This window comes from Stegastes partitus, unplaced genomic scaffold (genome assembly GCF_000690725.1).
Source record: "Stegastes partitus isolate 25-593 unplaced genomic scaffold, Stegastes_partitus-1.0.2 Scaffold1083, whole genome shotgun sequence".
Lineage (NCBI taxonomy): Eukaryota > Metazoa > Chordata > Actinopteri > Pomacentridae > Stegastes > Stegastes partitus.
In genome coordinates this window covers 93,325-117,483 of record NW_007578814.1, presented here as the reverse complement: position 1 = coordinate 117,483, position 24,159 = coordinate 93,325, and the positions used below count along the sequence as shown (strand labels likewise).

Here is a 24,159-nt window from a genome sequence, read left to right as displayed (position 1 = left end):
CGTGCCACATACAACAACACGGACGAGCGGCCGCCAGCAGGAGTACGTTGACCACAGCGACGAGGAGCCAGTGGAGGTTTATCCCGCTGGCATTGTGATACCTTATTGGCCATCGTGGTTCGCAGATCGCAAAAGTTCAGATTTTTCAACTTGCTCTTCAAACGCCCGTGATGCATGATATGTGCTTTTAGCGCGGGGAGAATTGTTTCATTCACGCCAATACCTCGCTCAATTAGCGCCAATCGTGCCATGGGACGTTTACTTGCATCTAATCGCGTCTTCACACTGTCTTTACATGTAAATCATTCGCGCAAATTATTTTACTCGCGTCTGGTGTGAACACCGCATAACTCGCTCAATTCGCATCAATCGCGCTGCGGGATGTTTACTCGCATCTAATTGCGTCTTCACATTGACTTTACATGTAAATCATTCGCACAAATTATTTTACTCTCCTCTGGTGTGAACACAGCAAAACGCAAAGTCGCGCCATTTGTGCTTAACGCACGTTAAGCACGGCTAGAATCGCGTCATTCGCACAAATAACTCGCTCAAGTTGCGCAGCGCTAATCGCGCGAGTCGCACCGCGGGACGTTTACTTGCGTCTAATCGTATCTTCACATTGACTTTACATGGAAATCATTCGCCTGAATGATTTTACTAGCATCTGGTGTGAACACAGCATTACGCGTCAGGCAGAGAGAGACTGAGTCAATGTGGAAGAAACATGACTATTTCCAACCACAATAAGGAGCAGCTACCTGTGCAGACTGAAGAAACCAGGTCAGCCTGATGATCGTCATTCACTCGCACAATGCGACCACATGAAACTTTGGCTTGCACATGCTCAAAAATGGTCACGTGAGAACATTTTGGTCGCAGTCTGGAGCCCTGTGTAGGCACATTGCTGTGTTATTATAACATGATTTATAACATTATATTACTTTATATCAGGTAAATCCTATTAATTTATCAGATTAGGAACGACACATCTGTCGCGGGCCACATAAAATGATGTGGCGGGCCTAAATTGGCCCGCGGGCCAGAGTTAGAAACTGTTGCATAACTGATGAATGAGTCGGAGGGGTTGGTAGACAGCCTCTAATGAGAAAATAAAAACAGAAAATGGTTATACAGCCTGCTGTAAGAATTTGCCGCTGACTGTTTTTTGACACAGCCGCTGTCACTTCTACAGTAGTTGGAGTTTGGGCTGTACCTGAAAGTTATTTTCAACATGGTTTTCACAAGTTAACTAATTTAATTTTTATTTTTCAGCTCATCTAAAAACACCGAAAATGTCCTTCTCTGTTTCAGGTTAACGTCTTAAACATAGTGTTTTGTCCATCCAACAGTCCAAAGCCCAATGACATTAATTTTGCTGATGATCAGCTTATTGAATAATGCTCTAACAGTGCTGTGTTGTTTTTTCTTCTGTGCAGTCCTTCACTCTGACCAGAAAGCGAATTGTTCACTACACAAGCTTCGACCAGAGAAAGAGATCCAACGCTGCTGTTCTGATTGGAGCCTATGCTGTGAGTACATTACTTCTCCTGGTTGACCAGTGTGTGTAAATCTGAGCTTTTCAAACGGAGGCCTCCTGACTCGAGCCGAAGGGTGGATTTGCTGTCTGTACAGCCAACCACTGCTGTCTTTGCAGCATTAATTCAGACGAGGAACTACTCTCCCAAAACCCTTGAAATCCACTTAAAAATCACAGAAAAAGATGAAGATAAATTTTCTGCTGTGTCAGAATAATCCAAGGAAAGTTGCCTTACTGTCTGTCTGTGGTTATACTACAAAAAGGAAGTGCCACTCGTCAGTTCAGCTACTTTTGATGTAAACAAATATAGGCCTAAAAACAAGCTGTAGCCCCCGACTCACTGACACCACAGGACAGGTTTATATTTCTCACCTCCCAAAGTGTCATGGCAAGTGTAGTTCCAAAACTTAAAGCGTGCTCACTTTCTTACTTGGATATGAGGAATAAATAAGATAATAATAAAATCAATTGCCTTGTTTTTCATGTTGCAATGTCCTTGTTCTTTTCCTGAGGCTCAGGGTGTCTCATGATAATGCTTCTAAACACAATAGATACACAGACGTACTGACAGTAAGAGGCATCACTGTACAGGATCTCTCAGATATCTCTGTTTCACTGTCCCTCTGTTTCAGTCCTTTGTCCAGACTAAAATTTTTTTTCTTCTCAAAAAGAAGCTTTTCTAAAACAGTGTGACAGTGAATGGAAGCTCAGAGCTTCATTGTGCTTGTGGAAAAAAGAAATTAATAAATGAGTTGCACCAGTGAGCGCAGATTTTTGGGGGGGGGTTGTTAGAAACAAAACACTTAACAGGAGAATAACCACAAAACAGCACAAGAGATACAAACGGATATATAATAAAAGAGTAGATGAGTACTCTTAGTTTAAGTCTAAGTTTAAGGAAATTTGGTCAAACTGGGGGGATTTCACCACCCTTCCTTAGTTTTTTTTTTTTTTTTGCAAAAATGACCAACAAAATTTTGCAAAAAAAAAACTAAGGAAGGGTGGTGAAATCCCCCCAGTTTGACCAAATTTCCTTAAACTTAGACTGAAGTAGCTTTGGGTGGACCCCTTTAAACTGGCAAAGTTTCATTGAAATCGGTGAGATGGCTTGTGTCACCCCCGCCTGGTCCTATCGTAGATGCACTCTTAAGTATTGTACTAGTACCTAGGTAAAACTAAAACAACTGTCCTGCAATAAATCATCTTTTTAATGTTTAATGTTCTTTGTTGATGGTTTTGATTAGTGTTGATTCAACTTTGTAGTCATTTTGGAGGATGCAGTTTGTGGTACTTTTGAACTGCACCGCTGTTTTGTGCAACTCCTTTTTTTACTCAGTCTCTACGGCAGTGGTGCAGTTAGCATGGCCCATAGAGACAAAACAGACACATTAATGGGAAATGCTGCAGGTGGAAATAGAAATGGAATCATACTTAAATGTGGACATTCCCTAAATACAGATCTAAAGGCCTTGTAGACTAGCATAACGTGATGTTTCTGGCACAAACGCACTCCTGCTTTGTTTTGTGTGTTGAATATTTGATGTTGTTAGAGCAGCTGAGACAAAAGTTTATTGTGTGTACAGAGGAGCATCAGACTCTGATACAATCAGACTTATGGACACACTGAACAATCTCAACATTAGCTCGGCTGAACAAATATGGGCTTTTACACCAAAACAGGAATTTTTAAATAGCAAGAGATCAACCACGCTTCCAAAGGGAGCGAAGGGAGGTACATTGTCGCCATTGTATTTACAAATTATAGGAAAATATCAAGTGGAGGTAGTAAAGACTGGCTCTCACTCTGTTTCTGTCTCTCTCTTTCTAAGGTTATTTACCTGAAGAAAACTCCAGAAGAGGCATACAGAGCTCTGATCTCGGGTTCAAACGCCTCCTACCTGCCCTTCAGGTTAGTCTCTTCACTGCAACAAGAGTTCTATGGCGGAAACAGTGCTACTGCAGTAGGGAAGTCACAATATCAGAAATTTGGTGGCTAATACCAATGCCATTGAAATTCCACAAGTCTCACCACACTCATGATGGGAGCTGTTAATAAGCAGCACTGACTTCTCATTATGAACTATTGCTAAACATAAAGCAGCTAACATTAGTCTTTGTGAACCCTATGTGTGGAGCCTTGCTAAAACAGATGCAGCTATTGTAGCTTGCAAACAGTAACGGTGACATTTCAGAACGCAACAACATGGTTTTATTGTAACAAGTGAGACCCAATCACCTTCAATTCTGTGCACAGCTCGAATCAAAATCAAAACCAAATCAAGTTTATTTTCATTTTGCAATTGTATGAGGGAGCACACTGTGTCGAGGGAGCGAAGCGACCGAAGGGGGGATGGTGCAGAATGGGGGGGCAACCTTTGTTTGAGCTGCTCATTGTGTTTTAAGTACTCTGTGACAGTACATAGGATGGCATACTGGCTTTTGGCTGTCTGTAACTTGTCTCTGATCATTAAACACACAATAGCTCCTTAGCAGTCATCATGTTCTGAATTTTGGTACTGACTTGGAATCAAGGTGTGGGTTATTATGATGACCCTTTAGTGCAGTATTACTGCAGGAAAAAGATGTTAGCTAAGGGTTTGAAAACTGGCTGTCTCATATGTTTGTCATCTTTTTCTGTTTGCTCTTTTCTCATCGGTGTCACCATAAAACGTAAGCCAATAAGTGTTTTCCATGTCTTGAAGATAATGTGCAGAGCAGGTGGTGCTGAGAGGGCTTTATCTGTCAAACACAGTAGCAACTATTACTGAATAATGGTAGCAGCAGCTGACAACAGCCATACCACTCAAGAGAGGATGCCAGATGACTGCAATACTATGAAAATGGTTACATGTGGAACACACCACTGTGTTGGGTTAAGTTTGTAAAAACTGTCTTTGAACTGGAAGTGGCAGCAGGGGGCATCGCGATAGCTGACCTGATTGAGCTGGTGACCCGTGTTCAGGGCCTATAGTCCCCAACACAGAGGTGCTGTCTCTCTCTCGACTGTCCTATCTAATTAAAGGCACAAAGGACCCCCAGTGATTTTGATACGTATTTTTGTAAAAAAAATAAATAAATAAAATAAATAAATAAATGACCGATTGCAGAATTTGTTAAAAATAGTTTTAGGTGTTTGTTAAAAAAAGAACTGCTTGAATATTTAGTTCTGAGGAAATGTACATCTTTGGTTAAACTTAGGGGTGTAATGGTACACAAAAATCACAGTTTGGTATGTACCTCGGTACGGAAGTCACAGTTCAGTACAGTACGGTACAGTTCGGTTCTCAGTTAAGGGGAAGTTTAAAAAAAATAATAAACCTGCTCTTAATTAACCCAAACATTTGTTTATTTTATTAAACTCAGCTCAGTAAATTAAATTAAATGTACAACGTATGCAAATGTAACAGAAATACTGCTGCAGTGTTCTCAATATCAAATAAACAAAATAAAATAAATAAAAGTACAAGTGCAGTATTAACAATTCCAGCTAATTGGTCTGCTGTACATACATATGAAAAAGGAAGACACTGCTGCAAACAACCAAGTTCAGTGATAAATCTAAAAAAATAAATAAATATTTTTCAAATAAATGCAAGAAGTATTATGCAGCCAAATTTGAGCTTGTGTGCTGTTCATAAATGGGGCGAGTTTGTAAAACATGGCTAACTAGAAGAGCACTCTGAGAGCACAGACCTCCACCAAGCAGCTCATATCCACCCGTATTGTGATTTCCAGCAAGTTGTCCATTCGTTTGATCTACACTGTTAGAGTCGTGGATAATCAAAACATAGCTTTACAATTTGAATGAGCATTGATACCCTCAATAACAAGCTGACGGAATGATAAAAGGTCGTTCTGTCCTCTCAGATATTTTGTACACTTACGTTATTTCTGCAATTAGTTACTGGCTTTAAGCAGTTAGCTAACGCTATGCTAGGTTGGCATAACTACAGTGATGTTGTTGCTAACATAAACAGACAGGGAGTAACTTAAGATAGGTTAGCACAACTTTAGTAATGCAACGTAAATGAAAAGCATGACTGACGCAATGAAGCACACGTCAGGCAAAGAGAGTTAAAGTGAAACAGGAGACATGTTGAGTCATTGTTAATGTCACAATTGTTTGTTATTTTTTTTCTCACAGCCAGCAGTTATGCTTGGATGCTGCCTTTTCAAATGAATGTATAAGTTTGACGTGTTGCCAGATGCATAGTTGAGGACCACTTCACAATGTGGACATACGCCTTTCGTCTTGTCGACTTGTTTTTCTCCTTTTTCGTACCTCACCAGGAAAACGAACTGATCCCAAACGGGTGATTTTAATGACACCGGAGCATCTTCCAGCTCTGGCCTGTTGTTGTTGTTGTTGTTGTTGTTGTTGTTGTTAACATTAGCCAGCCCATTCGTTAGCCATACAGACTGGGCTTATAAAGAAGCGCCGACAGGAGAATAAACAGTCAGTCACAACCTGTAGTCCACTGGAAACTCCTACTTGTTTTTAGCTCCGCAATGCAGCGCAACTGTGAGCCGAAGAAGGTCCACCACAGCTGTGGGCACCATAAGCTTTTAAGTTTCGCAACTGAAACAATTCTGTACATTGGCCATTCTTAATAGTCTTAAAATTTTCATACCGCAGTACACCTCTGTACCGAACCGAAAGGGCCTGTTCCGAACGGTTCAGTACGAATACGTGTGTTGTTACACACCTAGTTAAACTCACAGACAACAAACTGTTGCGTTTGTACACCTGTCTGTGAAGGTGCGGTCTGATGTAACACTGCTGCTATCGACTGGTATCTGGAGGACCAAGGTCAGTTCAGCTCTGTGTTTACTGTCATCTTCAGGTCACTTAAAATAAGTAACTGACAGTAACTTGGACATGAAGTGTGAATTGTTTAGCATGTCTATGAAAAGACTCCCTCCCTTCATGATGTGGTGGTATGTATGAGCTGAGTGAGTCTCTGTGCTGTGATAACAAACCTAAGCATTTACACACTTAAGACAAGAAACCATCGACAAATGGAACACCCTGCAGCTCCCAGTAGATTTACTCTTCTGCAATGCTGTATGCTTGTGTTGTTTTTGACGAAGCTGTGTGATTATATATATATGTGTATATATATATATGTGTATATATATATATATGTATGTATATATATATATATATATATCCCCATAGTTTCTTCCTTCACATAGTTTGTGTAGAGCAGGGGTTCTCAACTGGTCTCACCCTGGGACCCACATTTTCCCATGGTCATTAAGTTGCGACCCAATTTTTTTTAGAATTCAGTATTCAATGTTCAATATATTTTCCTGTGCAAAATGCATTTTAGAGCATATAACCATGCATAGTAACTGGACCATGACAACTGCATGTACAAAAGTGAATAAAATAAATATCAAAACTTCTCGAAAATAACGTTTTGGCCTAATCAGGTCATTTGTTGAAGTTAATGAGACAGCTGGGCACGTCCTCTACTCTTTATTAGAGTTTCAGAGTCTGGGGTGACAGTAGACAGAGCTGCTCTCAGATCATGCTCAGTGCCCAACCTGTTCCTCTGCTGTGACCTGAGCTGGACCAAGGTAGAGAAGACACTGTCACACAAACAGGTTGAGCTTTATTTGGAGATCAAAATTGATATCCCGATTCCAACACAGCGAAAGAATAGTTGGCTTTTCGGGTCCAGCCCTAGTATGAAAATCCACATTTTAAATACTCCGGGTCATATTTGCGCTTTGCCATCTTGCGTCCCAACATCAACACAAACTTAAAATGAACGTCAAACAAATTATGGTTACCGTGCCTGTCAAAATAAAAGTTTTTTCAAAATAAAAAATAAGTCCAACCTGAGACGCACATTATATATTATTTAATTTTGACCAGCTGTCCGCGACCCACCCAGAACAGGTCTGCGACCCACTTTTGGGTCGCGACCCACCAATTGAGAACCCCTGGTGTAGAGCAGTTCGACTTGTGACAGAGCTGCAGTGGAACATCATCTAACACCTGCAAGTGACATGTGTCCATATTACTGCTGCTGGTGCTGGACCTGCTGCAACTGACAGGCAGAGCTCCAACGGTCAGCTGCAGCAGGTCCAGGAGGAGTTCTCTGTTTGGATGAGCTCTACACTACACACACACACACACAAATAGTTATGTTAAAATGTGGTGCTTGGAAGTTTGTGAATCCTTTGGAATGTTGTAATTTTCTGCATAAATATGACCTATAACAACATCACACGTCCTTTAAGCAACTAAAGACCTCTTTTCACATTGTCCAGTGTTTATGATCATAAGTCATGAGGTTACTAGAAACAGTTTTGTGGGCAGATGACACCAAACTAGAACTTTTTGGTTGAAATGAGAAGCATTGTTTGCAGAAAGAAAAACACTGCTTTCCAGCATAATAGCCTTATCCCACCTATGAAACATGGTGGTGGGTTTGGGCCTGTTTTGCTGTGCGAGGGCCAGGACGGCTTGTCACTGATGGGAGGGCTTGACACATGTACATTTGGGCTTCTAAGGTGAAAAAGTTAGGAACATATACAGAACTTCAGCGGTGCAATGAAAATTTACCAAATAATGTGTTTTTCCTTAAAAAAGGAGTACAAGTCATTTACAAGCACAATGATTGTATTTACAAAGAGTACACTACATTTGAAATTATTCTGCTTCAAACTGAATTTATTTAACCTTGCACTCGCCTCCATGTGCAACTGTACCTCAAATCTGTCAGCCCTCGGACAGCGTCTCTTAGGTGGAAGTAGTGGACAACACAGGGTCTGGGTGTTTTTAATGGCAATGCCTGACTCACAAGGGCAATCACTGGAGCCCTCTGGCTGTAGCCTCCACCAGGAACGGCATGTGTGTGCAGACAGGCCTGATAAAAGTCCCAGATGGCCTAATTGCATTTAAAGACCTAACTGCAATTTATATGACAGATTTTGCAATTGCAATTTAACTTGAAATATAATTTTAACATTTTTTTATACTTCATTTTAAGATTCACTGTTTATTAGATTTAAAAGATGGTATGGTATTGACCATCATCACATGAGACATCATAAAACTTGACTGTCACATAAGGGGAACAGCATAAATTGTTTAAACCCTGATTCAGATGTGCTGCATTACATTTATCCTTAATTACAATCTTTGTGATTTTTTTAATTGTATTGTTTGAAATTGCGATTTGAAATTGATTAATTGTTTAACCCTAGTGTCCACTCAGGATTCTCCTCTGATAGCTATCCGACTAAAAGTAACTTTGATGTTACATCCACATCACCTGTGTTATAATACCAGTGTTGCATTAATGTTGGCTCACCTTTTAATCAGTGTTCATAATTTGGCTCATTTGTTTTACTGCTGTTTCTTCTCATGAGTTTAGTTCACAAAATTTTGCCTTTTGTTTCCAGGCAAGGCCAACAACATTTTTAAATTACCCTCGTGATGTTACTGAACGTAAGGTGCTTATTAATGGAACTTCAACAGGTTAAACTGAAAAATCTACTGAAAAAGAAAACTTTTAGGAAGTAAAGAAAACTTTTACTGATAATGAGCTGCACTGTGTGATTCCACAGATGCTTGTTTTAAAGTTTTGTGTTTTTTTTGGCCTTTTTTGCCTTTATTGGATAGTGCAGTGAGAGAGAGACAGGAAAGTAGGGGAGAAGAATGGGGGGAGGATGTCTGGGAAAGGGCCATGAGCGGGATTCAAACTCATGACCTCCACATCGGGACTATAGCCCTGCACATGGGATGCCAGCTCAACCAGGTGAGCTATAGCGGCGCCTACCGCAGATGCTTATTAAATAGATCTTTACAAGGGTACTTCAAAAAGTTGTCTGCCTCACCTGAAAGCAAGCTGTGTAGCTCCCATTTGGGGGTTAATTGTATAATGTGAAAGTATATATCACGGTCCACTCAAACTCAAATGTTTGTTGTTGTTTCTTTGCAAGGAAAGAAAAGATTCAAACTGGTGTGCTGTTGCTCTAGGACAGGGGTGTCAAACTCTGGTTCTCGAGGGCCGCAATCCTGCATGTTTTAGAAGTTTCCCTCTTCCAACACACCTGATTTAAATGATCAGCTCATCATCAAGCTCTGCAGAAGCCTGATAACGATCCTGATCATTTGAATCAGGTGTGTTAGAAGAGGGAAACATCTAAAACATGCAGGATTGCGGCCCTCGAGGACCAGGATTCGACACCCCTGCTCTAGGACAATGTTGTCCACACAACACAGGTGGTGGTAAGGTTCATGGGTCAACAGTTCAAAGCTACATTTGGCAGCTTCTGCTACCTGTTCTGTGTGGACTGGCGCACTGTTGTGGAGCAACAGCAGCCAGCTCAAAGCCTTCATCTCCTTTTCTTTGATTGATTCTAACGTTTGAGTTTTTGTGGACAGTGGTATAAAGCTTTATAGTATACAGCAGGCATAACCGAATGGCAGACCTCGGTCCAGATCCGGACCAAGTGATGGTTGTGTCCGGACCTGTGACCAATCTTTGATAAATCCACGAGAATAGATTTTCATGGACCATTTTTTCTGACGGTCGTGGCAGTAGAGAGCGGGCGCTGCTACTCCAGTTAATACGACAATAGCTCCACTCAGTCGAGCCAATCAAATCGTTTGGATACCCTGCACGGCCAGCACACCGCCATAGCTCGGCGCGCTGCCACTTTGCACTTGCCTATACAGCAGAGCAGAGAGGAAGAGACAGTGATGACAGCATGGCTTGCTTCAAAAGAAGGAAGGTTGATGAGGAAGAACACTGCTTTGAAGATGAGTGGATGGAGAAATGTATGTTCATTCTTCCATCAGGCAGTTCACAACCAGTGTCCCTCATATGCTCTGAAAACGTGGCATTAATTAAAAGTGGCAGCGTGAAGCACAGCTCTTTTGAGCAAAGTTATCCCCTGAAGTCCAAGCTGAGGGCACGCAAAATAACCAAGCTGCAAGCCCTGTATGACAGATCTATCCGACTCATCACACATACATTTACAGGCCAGCAACGTGCAAACAAAACCTTTTATTTATTGTTTTCTGAGGATGATGACTTTTTTACTTGAAGTGGAGGCCTTCAGTTCTTTTGGCTGGGACCTCTTTAATTTAAGAGATAAAAGGGTGATTCAGCTGTGTTTGCACTTTTTAAAATATATTTTTTTCTGAGGTTTTTGTTTTCTCTAATTTGAAATTAAGGCTTCAATTTTTTTTGCCTGGGACTACATATATATTGTTAAAGAGCTAACTGTGCACTCAGTTAAACATATCCTGCACTGACAGGACTGCACTATCCTGCACTGACTTACTTGCCAATAAGTATTGTTGAAACCATGAAAATGTGGCCATAGGGGAAGGCTATGAGACACAAACTGGACTTCGATTCAGACCTTTCATTGGAGGAAATTTTAATAACTGGACTTCAATGACTTTTAATTGAATACCCCTGGTATACAGTTATGCCCCAACATGGGAGTTATGCCCCTTATTTCCAGGTGAGGCAGAGAACTTTCCGAAGTGCCCTCGTACATGACAAGTGTAAATGTTCAATACAATGATATTGTTTGTTGTTGTGCTATCAGCCATTTTGTTGAAAAAAAAGGCTGTTTCTGTTGAATTTTATATAAATGCAAACATGCGTCAAAATACGTTTCACAGTTTACACACATTGATTTTTAGTTGCAAGTCTGAGTGAAATGCTTTGTCTGTCAAGCCCTGGGTTGAACAGTGAACTCTGAATTACACCAGTGAATTCTTAAATGTCAAGACACTTGTCTGTAAACTGAGTCTCAAGAGTCAATATATCATGGGTGCTGCGATAGCTCACCTGGTTGAGCTGGCATCCCATGTGCAGGGCTACAGTCCCGACGTGGAGGTCATGAGTTCGAGTCCCGCTCATGGCCCTTCACCACACGTCTTCCCCCCATTCTTCTCCCCTACTTTCCTGTCTCTCTCTCTCACTGCACTATCCAAAAAAGGCCAAAAAAAAGTGAATATATAATGCTGAAAGACAACAACCTCTAGTGCATAAGTTGTTCTACCAAACAATGGTTAAAGAAGAATAAAGTGAATGATTTGGAATGCTGAAGTCAAAGTCCTGACATTGATTCAGTAGAACTGTTGTGGAAGCACCTAAAGTGAGCATTTCATAGAGCAGGGCTATTCAATTAATTTGGAACTGGGGCCAGTTCATGAAACTGAGGAAAAATAAGGGGCCAGAGAATATGAATAATCGCAGTAACGTATAAAGAAATTACAACAACATACTGATGAAATCAATATATTGTATTTTGGAAATGCCAAACAACGTCATACACTGACACTGCCCAAGGCATTGTTACATTTAAGATTGTTACATTGTTAAATGTTCAAAAATCAGACCAGGTGAGAATATCCAAGCCATATTAACAGACAATTAGAGAAATGCAATTAACTAACAGAAAACATGCACCTAATTGTACATAATTATACCAACACAACTTTACAGGTCACTATCCTCAACATTTAAGATTTCACTCATTTGAGTAACAGGCAACATCAAATTTATCTCCAACAACAACAAAACAAAGTGCATAGTATAGTGCAGAATAGAATTGCAACAACATAGCAGTGCATGGTATTTGATCAAGACAATGTATTTCAAAGTGCAACACTCAGTTTAGGTGAGCCAAATCAGTTGTTTAGAGTTTCATTAATTTAACTGGCAAACAACTTGCTAGTGCACCAACAAATACAAAACAAAACTGTATGCCTCTGAATAGAATTAGAACATAATTGTGCAAGCTACTTTATCAGCCCCTTCAATCTTTCCACCAAGGATATCTGTGTGTCCAGCCATAAATTAATTTTGTTTAGTGTAGTTTTATCAGTTTTTCCTGCCTGTCAGAATGTTGCCATCCATCACTGTGTTTTTAACTCCACATCTGCGGTAAAATTCTATTTAACAGTAATCACTTTATTAACTTTAAGACCGTAAAATCACTGTGACAATCCCTTAGTTGGCCTTTCTTTACAATATCAGTGTTCAGCAGTTCCTCTGCTGTAGACAAATGCAGACACAAGGAGATCTAGTGAGGGATTTTCACGACATTTGTTTCTTATCTGTCTATACTGAAACTGACTAAACTGATGAAATTACATCAGACACCTCAATATTCAGTCCAGCTGAGTAATTCCACAAGAAAAATAGTAAATGGATAATATGAAGTGAATAACATGTTAACTGCATCATACTGTTCAAAAATCAGTCCTCATTGCTTGCTTGACTGTTAACTGGCATGCAGTTTCCCAACATTTGCCATTTAATGACAGAAATGGCTTTTTTTTTGACATAGCAAGAGCAGTGAAGTCAGGTGTATAGGTTGTGAGGGCAATGCACAAGCAGCTTTGCAGATGCTGGTCAATAAGGGATATGCGATTGTGAGTTTTAATGGCATTCATGTGTGAGAATGACGACTCACAAGTGTATGTTGAACAAAACGTCAGAAGAAAAAGTGCAAGGCCCCTTGAGAATGGAAATTTCTCTCGGTTGACTTCATGGGTCCAGAATTTTTTAAAACCTGCCTGCTGCAATGACTGTCGCAAGTCATCTGACGACTGAAGGTCAGTGAGTTCCAGTTGTAAAGACCCCTCATCCAATTACAATACCAGCTCTTTTTTCTTTCAATACAGAGTCTGCCTCAACATTCACACAGAAAGGGTCCTTCACAAATCTCGTAGCTTCAGTGGAGATGCTGAAATTATCAAACCTAGTGGCAAAGTTGTTTTTCAATGAGTCACCAAAGCCTGACATCACCTCCATAATTTGCAGGCCAGATTTCCTCAATGTGAGGAAGTGGAGCATCCTCCCAGGACAAAGATCAGCAGAGAAGAGTGAGAAATTTCTTTGAAAAGCATGAAGTCTCTCCACAAGCTCCGTGACTGTCGTATCTCTGCCCTGCAACTCCATGTTTAGTTGGTTCAGATGGCAGAAAACGTCACTCAAAAAGCAAACAGTGGCATTAAACTCGTCATTTTCCATTAGAGACAGAAACTTGCCAGCTTTTTTCAATTTTGAAAACTTGAGAAACACCAGAATATCCTCTCTTAGCTCACAAAACCGTTTCAATGCGTTTCTTTTGCTAAGCCATCTAATGTCATTGTGAATGAGCAAATCTTTATATTCAGCAGACATGTCTGTCAACAGTTTGCAGAAAAGGCGGTGTTGTAAACTGGAGGTACAACGGATAAAGTTTTTAATTGCCATGACAGAGTCCATGGTCTCTTTTAACTCACCGCTCAGCTTAGCACACAAGAGGCTTTAGTGGATGAGGCAATGTAGAGCTGTCATCTGCGGAGCCACAGCTTCCATTCTCGGGGCCAGCCCCTGATCCCTTCCTGCCATTGAGGGTGCACCATCCGTCACCAACATGTTGATGCGTGCCAAATCCAAGTCGTTCTCTTCAAAGAATGAAACAATTTTGGTGAAAAGAATCTCACCGGTAGTGTGCCCCTCCATGGGAATTTGTCCAAGCAGATCCTCGCGAAAAAGTTCTCCTCAAAAATTCGCACAAAGAGGCACAGCTGTGCAACATCATTGTCATCTGTCAACTCGTCCATGGCCAAAGACACAAGATCACCTTGGCCCTCCTCAGCTTGTCCAAAAGTGTCTCGAAAACATCCTATGCAAGGGACTCCACTCTCTTCATATTTGACGTGTCAGACATTGGAATTTGCGTATTTTTCCGTCCATTCATTGTTGAACTGCCTGTTCTCTGAGTCAGCTTTTCATTTTTTTAAGGTAGAGAGAAACATTTTGACTTGTTAGCGCGGCTTGAAAGAAATGAGTCAGAACGGTCAGTGTACGGACCTCGAGCATGGATGGGCAACTTTGATTGGTCGTGTGTTATCCCTCAAAATATATGTCTGGCCAAAACAGGTAGTTATTTTACCTGTTTTGGCTTAAATGGGTGCATACTGTGGGTGCATACCACCTCCTACTGCATGACAGAATGTATAATTAGCCAGTCACACGCTGTTTGAGACTACCCATTTGTAATATTTACACTACATTCCAAGGTCCGGTACAAAATAACTTAGGGGCCGGACCCAGCCCGGGGGCCGCCAACTGAAGAGCACTGTCATAGAGTAAACCCACATACGTGTCACGACTGTGCAGCAATGCACAGTTCAAATCACATCATAAAGTTCGCTGACGACACGACCGTGGTGGGTCTCATCAGCAGGAACGGCGATTCAGCCTACAGAGAGCAGGTGCAGCAGCTAACGGACTGGTGCCAAGTCAACAACCTGTCTCTGAATGTGGACAAGACTAAAGAGATGGTTGTGGACTTCAGGAGTGGACAAAGGGAGCATGCTCCACTGACCATCGATGGCTCCACTGTGGAGATCGTGCAGAGCACCAAATTCCTTGGTGTCCACCTGGCGGAGTCCCTCACTTGGTCCCTCCACACCAGCTCCATAGCAAAGAAAGCCCAGCAGCGCCTCTACTTCCTGCGGAGGCTGAGGAAAGCCCACCTCCCAGCCCCCATGCTGACAATATTCTACAGAGGAACTATTGAGAGCATCATGAGTAGCTGCATCACTACCTGGTTTGGAAACACTCCAGAGGGTGGTGAGAACAGCAGAAAAAATCATCGGAGTGTCTCTCCCCTCCATCAAGGACATCTACACAACACGCTGCACCCAAAAAGCCACCAGCATTGTGAAGGACCCCACACACCCTTCACACAAACTTTTAACACCCCTGCCGTCAGGAGGTTCAGAAGCATGCGGCCCTGCACGGCCCGACTGTGCAACAGCTTCATCCCGCAAGCCATAAGACTGTTAAACATTCAAGGACTGGCCTAACACACAAACAAAACACACACACACACACACACACACACACTACCTCCATTGTGTTGTACTGTCTGTGTTGTGTTGTAATGTTTTGTTTGCCATGTTTAAATTGTACTTTTTTACATTGCACTACTGTTTCCATATTTGTATTTATATTTTTTACCCTATCCTATTTTTTTTTAATTTTTAAATTTTTTTTGTGTTATTTTATTTTTATCTATCATATCTGTTGCACTGCATTCTTTGCACTATCACCTTAGCTCTGGATCAGGGAAACACTGTCTCATTTCACTGTGTACTGTACAGCTGTATGTGGTTGAAAAGACAATAAAGCTCTTTGAATCTTGAATCATATCCCAGAGATAAATCTATTCTGTACTGAGGAATGAGCTAAATCCCTCAAAACTGATGTGTAGAACTGATTAGCAGCTACTGGACCTTTTGTTTGTAGTGAGTGTCGCATGAGGGAGTCGCAGCAGATTCTAAAGCAAAGTTTCACATACTTAGGCGACTTACAGATGTTGACTAAGCACAATATTTTTATCCCATTTGTTTAATTGGCCTTATTTTATGTACATTAAAAATGTGATCATGTTTCAGGTCAAATTTATGCAGAAATAAGGACAATTTTAAGGTGTTCCCCAACTCTCAAGCACCACTGTAGACTTCTGCTGGTCAGACTGTTTGGGTCACATGACTACTTGCATACCACAAGCTAATCTGCCTCCCAGAGGATCATTGTGAATCATGCTGGCAGCAGACTTCAGGCCTCGGTCACAACTGGACGCACGACTTTTGGGATCGTACGTCCTCTGCGAATTTTGGGTCCCGTGGAGGCCATGGAGGTCATAGAGGTAGAGGAAAGGTTGCAAGGGCTACGTCAGAAATGCATAAGAGAGGAGCAAGCCTGCCTTGCGAGTTGCACGTGAGATGTCTGTTCAATTGCACCGTGTGATTGCCATGGAAATTGTACTCACTTATAGAGTTTGTCTTGCCACCTGCGTTCGTGGCACACACTCACCACTTATGAAGAGAATAGAACGCACAGGGAAAGTCAGTCACACTTGCCTCACACGCACGTGATGATGTACTGACGGCGTACGTCAGTTTGCCATAATTTTCAAAAACAAAACAAAACAAAAACAGAACACAGACACTTCGGCGATCAGGTGATATCCTGTCTTGTAAACAGTGACGGCTGGTGAAAATTTGGGGGAGCGCAGTCTGCAAATGACCTTTTATTTAAAATCAGAAATTAGAACATGAGTAACAACAGGCACAACTATTTATAGCATATATGTCAAACTCATGGCCCACGGGCCAAATCCGGGCGGTCACGTCATTTTATGTGGCCCGTGAGAGATGTGTGTTTCGTAATCAGATAAATTAATGGGATTTACCTGATATAATATAACGGAATGTAATGTTAGAATTTATGTTATAACAACACAGCAATGTGCCTACACAGAGCTCCAGACTGAGACCAAAATGTTCTCATATGTGACCATTTATGAGCGTGTGCGAGCTGAAGTTCCACGTGTTTCAGGCTGATCTGGTTCCTTCCGTCAGCACAGGTAGCTGCTGCTCCAGGTGTTGTGGTTGGAAATAGTCAGATTTCTTCTACATTGACTCAGTCTCTCTCTGTCTGACGGTAAAACAGTCAGTTTCACTGTTACTGTGTTCCAATGACACAACGACACATTGCAGATTGTGTTTAAGAAAAAAAAAGAAAAAGGTAGAGAGGGAGAGGTCCGACACACCTGATGATAAAAGTGTTCAGGTGCAGGCAGACAGATCTCCACTGAGTCCGTTAGAAAGAAAAAGTAGCCCCACATTCAAACTGCAAGATTCACATTTTAACAACGATCACGATTTTGACTCTATAAACATGATGGCCAGTGGTCTGGACGTTTAAAATGCGCTCAGCTCGCAGAAACGTCTGTTCATAAAAACCTCTGCTCATAGAAAACTTTTCAACTTCGGTAAATTAGTGTAGAACGCACTTTCCACTGTTTTCCAACTAATATTTGGTCGCTCACCTGTCAGAGGAGCTGCACTGAACACACCTGGTAGCATCTTCCGGAGCAGCATGTGAGGCGTTCAGGGACCATCGGTAAAATGTATCATCTACCAGAGCAGCATGTGAGGCGTTCAGGGAACATCAGTAAAATGTACCATCAACTCATACACATGTTCAGCAAGTGATTAGCCTGTGTCCAGTTAATGACTGATGTCAGAAGACGGCTGGTGACAAAATAAAAATATTTTCAGATTAAAACATTTTACAGATATCTAGTCTTATATCACTGAAAATCATTGCAACATAACTAAGTTATGCAAATTCATCAGCTGCATGGTGTGTTAATAGCTATGGCAATGCTGAACCAAAATAAAGGGGTGGGCGACCAAATCATTAGCTGGTGCAACCAACAAAGAAAGTTGACAGCACCAGTGCTGCCATTGGAAAAGTTAGTCTGGAGCCCTCCTACGTGTGTTTTACTTTTAGATAAAGGTATGCACAATAGTTTTACATATAATAAAAAACAATCAAATGCAGAGACAATTATTTAACAATATGTAAGTCGTTACATTAATACAGTCTTACAATTACAACCGGCCCTTAGAGGGCAAACATAATGCTAATGTGGCCTGGGATGAAAATGAGTTTGACACCCCTGATTTACAGGAATGCAAATGTTCTAACTTTGGAGGATATTCTAATCATAATCTAATTTAACATTATCAAGACTTACCAGAACTAAATTTCAAAACCATTCATCAAACTTTCATAAATATTTACAGGATCTGTACAAACTCAAATCACACACCATAAAGAATGAAAAAAACACTACTCAGGACTCCAGACTAACTTTTTCACTGGTAGCACCAGTACGACCCACTTTCTCATTTTGTTGCACCTCCCACCTGGTCAAAGGCAAAACATATGACTTGCTGAACATTTTCTTATCAAGAGACCCTACGATTTATTTATGCTGCCTAAACGCCCCACATAGCAGGCTGCGGTAGCTGCTGTTGGTGGCTGTGGTGCTCTGACAGGTGTGTGACCAAAAATGATTTTAAAAATAATAAACTATGGGCGCCCCTATAGCTCACCTGGTTGAGTGGGCGACCCATGAACAGGGGCTACAGTTCCCCGGCACAGCGTTCGACTCCCGCTCACGACTCCCGCTCACGACAGTTTGCTGCAAGGTCTCTCCCCATTCTTCTCCCCCCTTTCCTGTCTCACTCTCTCACTGTCCTGACTAATAAAGGCAAAAATGCCAAAAAAATAATCTTAAAAAAAAAAATAAATAAACTAGGGCGTTCTCATGTCACATTTGTTCAAGGTTAAACACAGTTACATGTATTCTACACATGGTCTTTTCTAAGACTAGTCTTTTCTCCAGTGACAGCATGTCCAATGTATTAAGCCATCACGACACTGGCTGTCATCTAGTAGAGGAGGAGGGGAAAGGCCGTGTGACGGTGTCAGAAAGCACAGTCGTAAGAACGTCGAAGGACAGTTATGATGTCCAACCACAGAAGACAAAAGCAAATAAAGACAAAATTAACTGGCTTACAGCAAAAGTGGACGAATCCGGGACGCACCGAGCTGCGCCCTGTGAGAAAGTCTGCAGCTGCTAATCAGAGACTGGGCCGAGGTCACATGATCACAAAGTTTTTCGAGCTACATACACACTCATGTGGCCAGCGCCAGTAAACACACACTAAAGGCAAGTATTGAATCTGTTGGTAATACAAATATTGTTAATATAGCAAAATAATGTGAACGTTATTATTAATTTTATCATTTTTTTGTTATAATTAATTAGAATTTAATTTCACGTTTGAGAACTACTTTTTATCTGGTCATTAGTAGTGTGGCGGTGCCCCTGCGACCTGTATTGACCAGAAGCCATTTACAAGTTGTAAATTCTGTTGACATACTGACAGGGTTTGAGCTTGAGGACATCCCGTCATCCTGGGGTGATAAAAAAATAAAAAACAAAAAAATAGATCCAGGAAGATGCAAACTGATTTCAGGACAAAAATTGAAACTTTATAACAAATGGTGATAATATGATTTCATGTTTTGTGTGGCACACACACAGATCCTGTCAACTTGGCAGTGACAGCTTGCCTGCAGTGTCACTGTCAGCCTCGATACTGACTTCCAGCGTGATACCGGCCAGCAGCATCTCCAGTGACCGACCTGCTCCTCCAATGGAGAGAGGATATATATGTATACGCTAATGATTACCTCTTAAAAACATTGACGTTATGTCCCAACATAGTGTGAGATCTGCGCATACTGATAAAGCCAAGAGTCTCGATGTGTGTGTGTGTGTGTGTCTGAAATGTAAGAAAACGCTGCTTGGATATGTGAAAACATTTGGCCGCTGATGCGTGCCCGCCTTGCATTCGATTTTGTTCATGAGTTGTGAGTGTGTGCGCCATGCTTTACACACAAGGGGCACTTTCTCCCTCATTGCATGCGATGAGTGTCTAAGACCACGTATTTTCTTCCCATGGTGCCGCTTGCTCAAAGGAAGTCCAGAGGCAGCTTTGGATTGTTGGTTTCTCTATTTAAATTTGTAAGGTCTATACCTTACTTTGTTAAGCGCTGTGTGATAATGTGTTATAAACTGCACTATACAAATAAAATTGAATTGAATTGAAATTGAATAAAAATTTTGCATGTCTCACTCACAAACTCCTGCCGGGGGGAGCAGGTTACACTTGCTGCATCGCTTTTCTCAGAGATTTTGTAGAATCTTTTAAGATCCTCCCTACGTGCTTACAGGCTGTCTGCGACCTGGCACGTACCATTTTGCACATATTTTGGACACAGACAGGCCATAGGAGCCCATATGGCCAGTTGTGACCGAGGCCTTAAAAAGGAAGAAAAAAGTGTGGCACAAAAATGTATTTCTGGTTCTGCTTAATCTGAACGTTTGCTGCACAGAATTGTGTTTATGTTTTAGTTTGTATGTTTACATAAAGCTCCATCATCCTAAACTGTAAGTGTTAGCTGACCCGCTTTGTATTTTCTGTCTGTTTTTCTGCAGGGACGCTTCTTTTGGAAATTGTTCCTACAGCCTCACAGTGCTGGACTGTCTGCAGGGCATCAGGAAGGTAAGTCTAGTGTGCTATCTGATGCTAATAATTTAAATTGAAATGCTTTGAGTTGCTGTAGTATCCAAAGGAGCCATGCATTTCACGAACTAAACAATTTTTTTTCATTGTGTGTGTTGATCAACGGAAACATAAATGTTTTTGATCACTGAATAATCATTTTAGTATTTTCTTTTCAAAAGGTCAAATATTTGCCAGTTTCAGCGTTCAGTGGAGGTTTGATGCTTTTCTTTACATGCATGTATATAACCTGAGTCTGAGTTTATTTTGGGCACACAAAAAAAAAAATCTATTTTCTCAATTTCTCCCGTACTCATCCCACAACCAATAAAGATGTTGTTTACCTTCTAGTTTTCAACAACTTAGCTCTGGTTCTGTCATGAACTCACTAACAGAATGGGTGGACACAAATGCTTGACTCAGTAGGTTCAGGCAAAAGACAGGTTTAATGGCAGTTAGGGTTCGGTGCACAGGAAATCAGTCCAACAGGCAGAAGTATCCAAGAATCGGCGGGCAGAGGCAAGGTCCAAAAAGCAGAAACAAGGTCAAGATCAAACAGGCAAAGGTATCCAAAATCGTCAGACAAGAGGCAAGGTCAAAAAGCAGAAACAATGTCGAGATCAAACAGACTGTGACTTAACTTGAATAACGCTGGTACGAGGACCGTGAAGTGCAACAAACTGGCGATGAGACAGTGAGACACACAGGGTAAAATACACGAGGTAATGAGGGTAAATGGGAAACAGGTGCGGGGAGGTAATCAGGGAGCAGGTGAGACAAGACAGGTACAGGAAGTAAAGCTAGAACAGAACACCCAGTCAAATGATTTCAAAATAAAACAGGAAAGACGAGACATAATGTGCAGACATGAACAGAAACTTGACAGACATGACAGGTTCTTGTTTAACACCAGGTTTCGGTATCCTGCACCGTCTGACTTCTGGTGCCACCTGTAAAAAGTAAAAAGTTCAAAATGTTTGTGACTCTAGATGAAGCAAGCTACTGACTGGATAAGAGAGTCTCCAGTTGTTTTAGTATATTACTGTTACATAACAGCTCAGTGTGTTTAACAGGACTAGGAGCTGATGTACTGTAGGAGAGTGACAGCAACCAATGAGACAGCAGCAGCTCTGTGTACGTGTGTGGACTTTTTTTTGTCCCCACACCACAGACTGCTTTTTTCAGGGTTAAGACTTGGTTTTAGGGTAAAGGTTTGAATTCCATTTAGGATGAGTTTAGGGTAAGGCTTAAGGTTAAGCATTCAGTAGTGATAATTACTATTAAGGAAATGGAATATGGAATGCATTATGTCAATGAGCAAATCCCATATATAGCAAAAGAAGGTTGTGTGTGTGCGTGTGTTAATCAAAGTTGAGCAACAGTGTAAAAGGTCAGTATGTGTGTTCACACACAGACCTGAGTATTTTTATCATCCATCCATTCATTATCTATACACCGCTTAATCCTCACTAGGGTCGCGAGGGAGCTGGAGCCTATCCCAGCTGACTTAGAGCGAAGGCAAGGGACACCCTGGACAGGTCACCAGTCTATCACAGGGCTACACTTAGAGACAGACAACCAAGCACACTCACATTTCCACTCATGGACAATTTAGAATCACCAGTTAACCTCAACATGTTTCTGCACTGTGGGAGGAAGCCGGAGAACCCGGAGAGAACCCACAATGCATGGGGAGAACATGCAAACTCCATGCAGAAAGATCCTGGGTGTCCTCACCGGGATGCGAACAGTGGTGAACCTTCCCAGGAGTGGCTGGTCGACCAAAATGACCCCAAGAGCACAGCAAGGATTCATCCAGGAGCTCACAAAGAAACCCAGGACAACATCTAAGGAACTGCAGGCCTCCCGTGCCTCAGTTAAGGTTGGTGTTCATGAATCAACAATAAGGAAGAGACTGGGCAAAAATGGCATCCCGACAGAGTTCCAGGGCCAAAACAACTGCTGACCAAAAAGAACATAAAGGCTTGTCTTACTTTTGCAAACAAACATCTTAGTGATCCTCAAGACTTCTGGGAGAATATTCTATGGACAGACGTGACCAAAGTTGAACTTTTTCAAAGGTGTGTGTCTCGTTACATCTGGATTAAAAGTAACACAGCATTTCAGAAAAAGAGCATCATACCAACAGTCAGACATAGTGGTGGTAGTGTGATGGTCTGGGACTGCTTTGCTGCTTCAGGACCTGGACGACTTGCTGTGATTGATGGAACCATGAATTCTGCTCTCTACCAGAAAATCCTGAAGGAGAATGTTTGGCCATCAGTTCATGACCTCAAGCTGAAGCGCACTTGGGTTCTGCAGCAGGACAACGATCCAAAACACACCAGCAAGTCGACTTCTGAATGGCTTAGAAAATAAATAAATAAATAAATAAATGAAAGTTTTGGAGTGGCCTAGTCAAAGTCTGGATTTGAATCCAAATGAAATGCTATGGCATGACCTTGAAAAGGCCATTCATGCTCAAAACCTCCAGTGTTGCTGAATTACAACAATTCTGCAAAGAAGAGTGGGCCAATATATCTCCATAGAAATGTGAAGACTCATTGCCAGTTCTAGAAAAGGCGTGATTTCAGTTGCTGCTGGGGTGGCCCAACTAGTTATCAGGTTTAGGGGGCAATTACTTTTTCACACTTGGCCAGGTAGCTTTGAATAGTTTTTTTTTTTTCCTTCATAAATAACATTATCATTTAAAAAATGCATTTTGTGTTTAGTTGGATTACCTTTGTCTGATATTTACATTTGTTTGATGATCTTAAACATTAAAGTGGGGACAATGTGCAAAAAAAAATAAGAATTTGAGAAGGCGGTAAGTACTTTTTCACGGCATCGTATATCCAAACTAATATGTATCTCAAATGCATCAGGAGCCCAACACTAGCATTTATCACAGTTACAATAAATCCCCAGACATCGGGACATAGGTCTGTGTAAACACACTCAGTGACTTTTCACTGTTGCTCAACATTTTGCTCAACTGTTGCTGTAGCTACACTAGTTAGGGCATTTTATGAGATTTTTCACAAATCTGCCAACTAAATCGTTACCAAACAATTTCTTCACCAATATGTTTGTAAAGGTGTGTAATAACATGCCTTAAAATGTTGAAGTTCAACTCCTTTGGGAAACCCTGAAAAAAACCTGCTCAATTTAGGGTACCGACAACCGATTGACGAAAAATCGATTTTTTAAAAAATTGGGCCTTAAGTAACTCATGAGGGGTCAAATCAGGGTTTTATTTTATGATTCTGAGTTGATTGTAATCATTTCTATTTCACCACAAACACTCCATTGTTGAAAAAGGCCACACTCACTTTCACATTTACATTCACAGTAGTTTTTATTTCACAGTTTCAGGTTCCACAGGCTCAGATGCACGTGACCCCATTCTTCTTGCAGCTGCACCGCCGGTTGCTGAAAGAAAAATGACAATATACAGCTCATGAACTTCAGTAGCTCCTCAGGAGTCATGGGGTTTAGTGTTGGAATTGGCTCATACCCATGCACACCTAATGTCACTGGGGTTCAGAGACATGCTCTGTAGAAGGATCCAGACCCGGGTCTGCAGAGTGAATGCTGTGCAGCTGCACCCTCTGTTAGAGGTAGAGTCTCTGGTTTGAGAACA

The 24,159-nt window shown here is 41.4% G+C and overlaps 1 protein-coding gene across 2 annotated transcripts in view; it reads left to right on the top strand.

Moving 5' to 3' along the window:
* LOC103367780 (dual specificity protein phosphatase CDC14A-like) overlaps window positions 1-24,159 on the top strand; it is a 90,767-nt gene that overhangs the window by 28,430 nt on the left and 38,178 nt on the right. For both annotated transcript variants that reach the window (XM_008295906.1, XM_008295908.1), the window contains exons 4-6: window positions 1,440-1,532; window positions 3,370-3,449; window positions 20,450-20,516. In XM_008295906.1, the coding sequence (XP_008294128.1) occupies window positions 1,440-1,532; window positions 3,370-3,449; window positions 20,450-20,516 (240 nt within the window). The remainder of the gene's footprint in view (window positions 1-1,439; window positions 1,533-3,369; window positions 3,450-20,449; window positions 20,517-24,159) is intronic.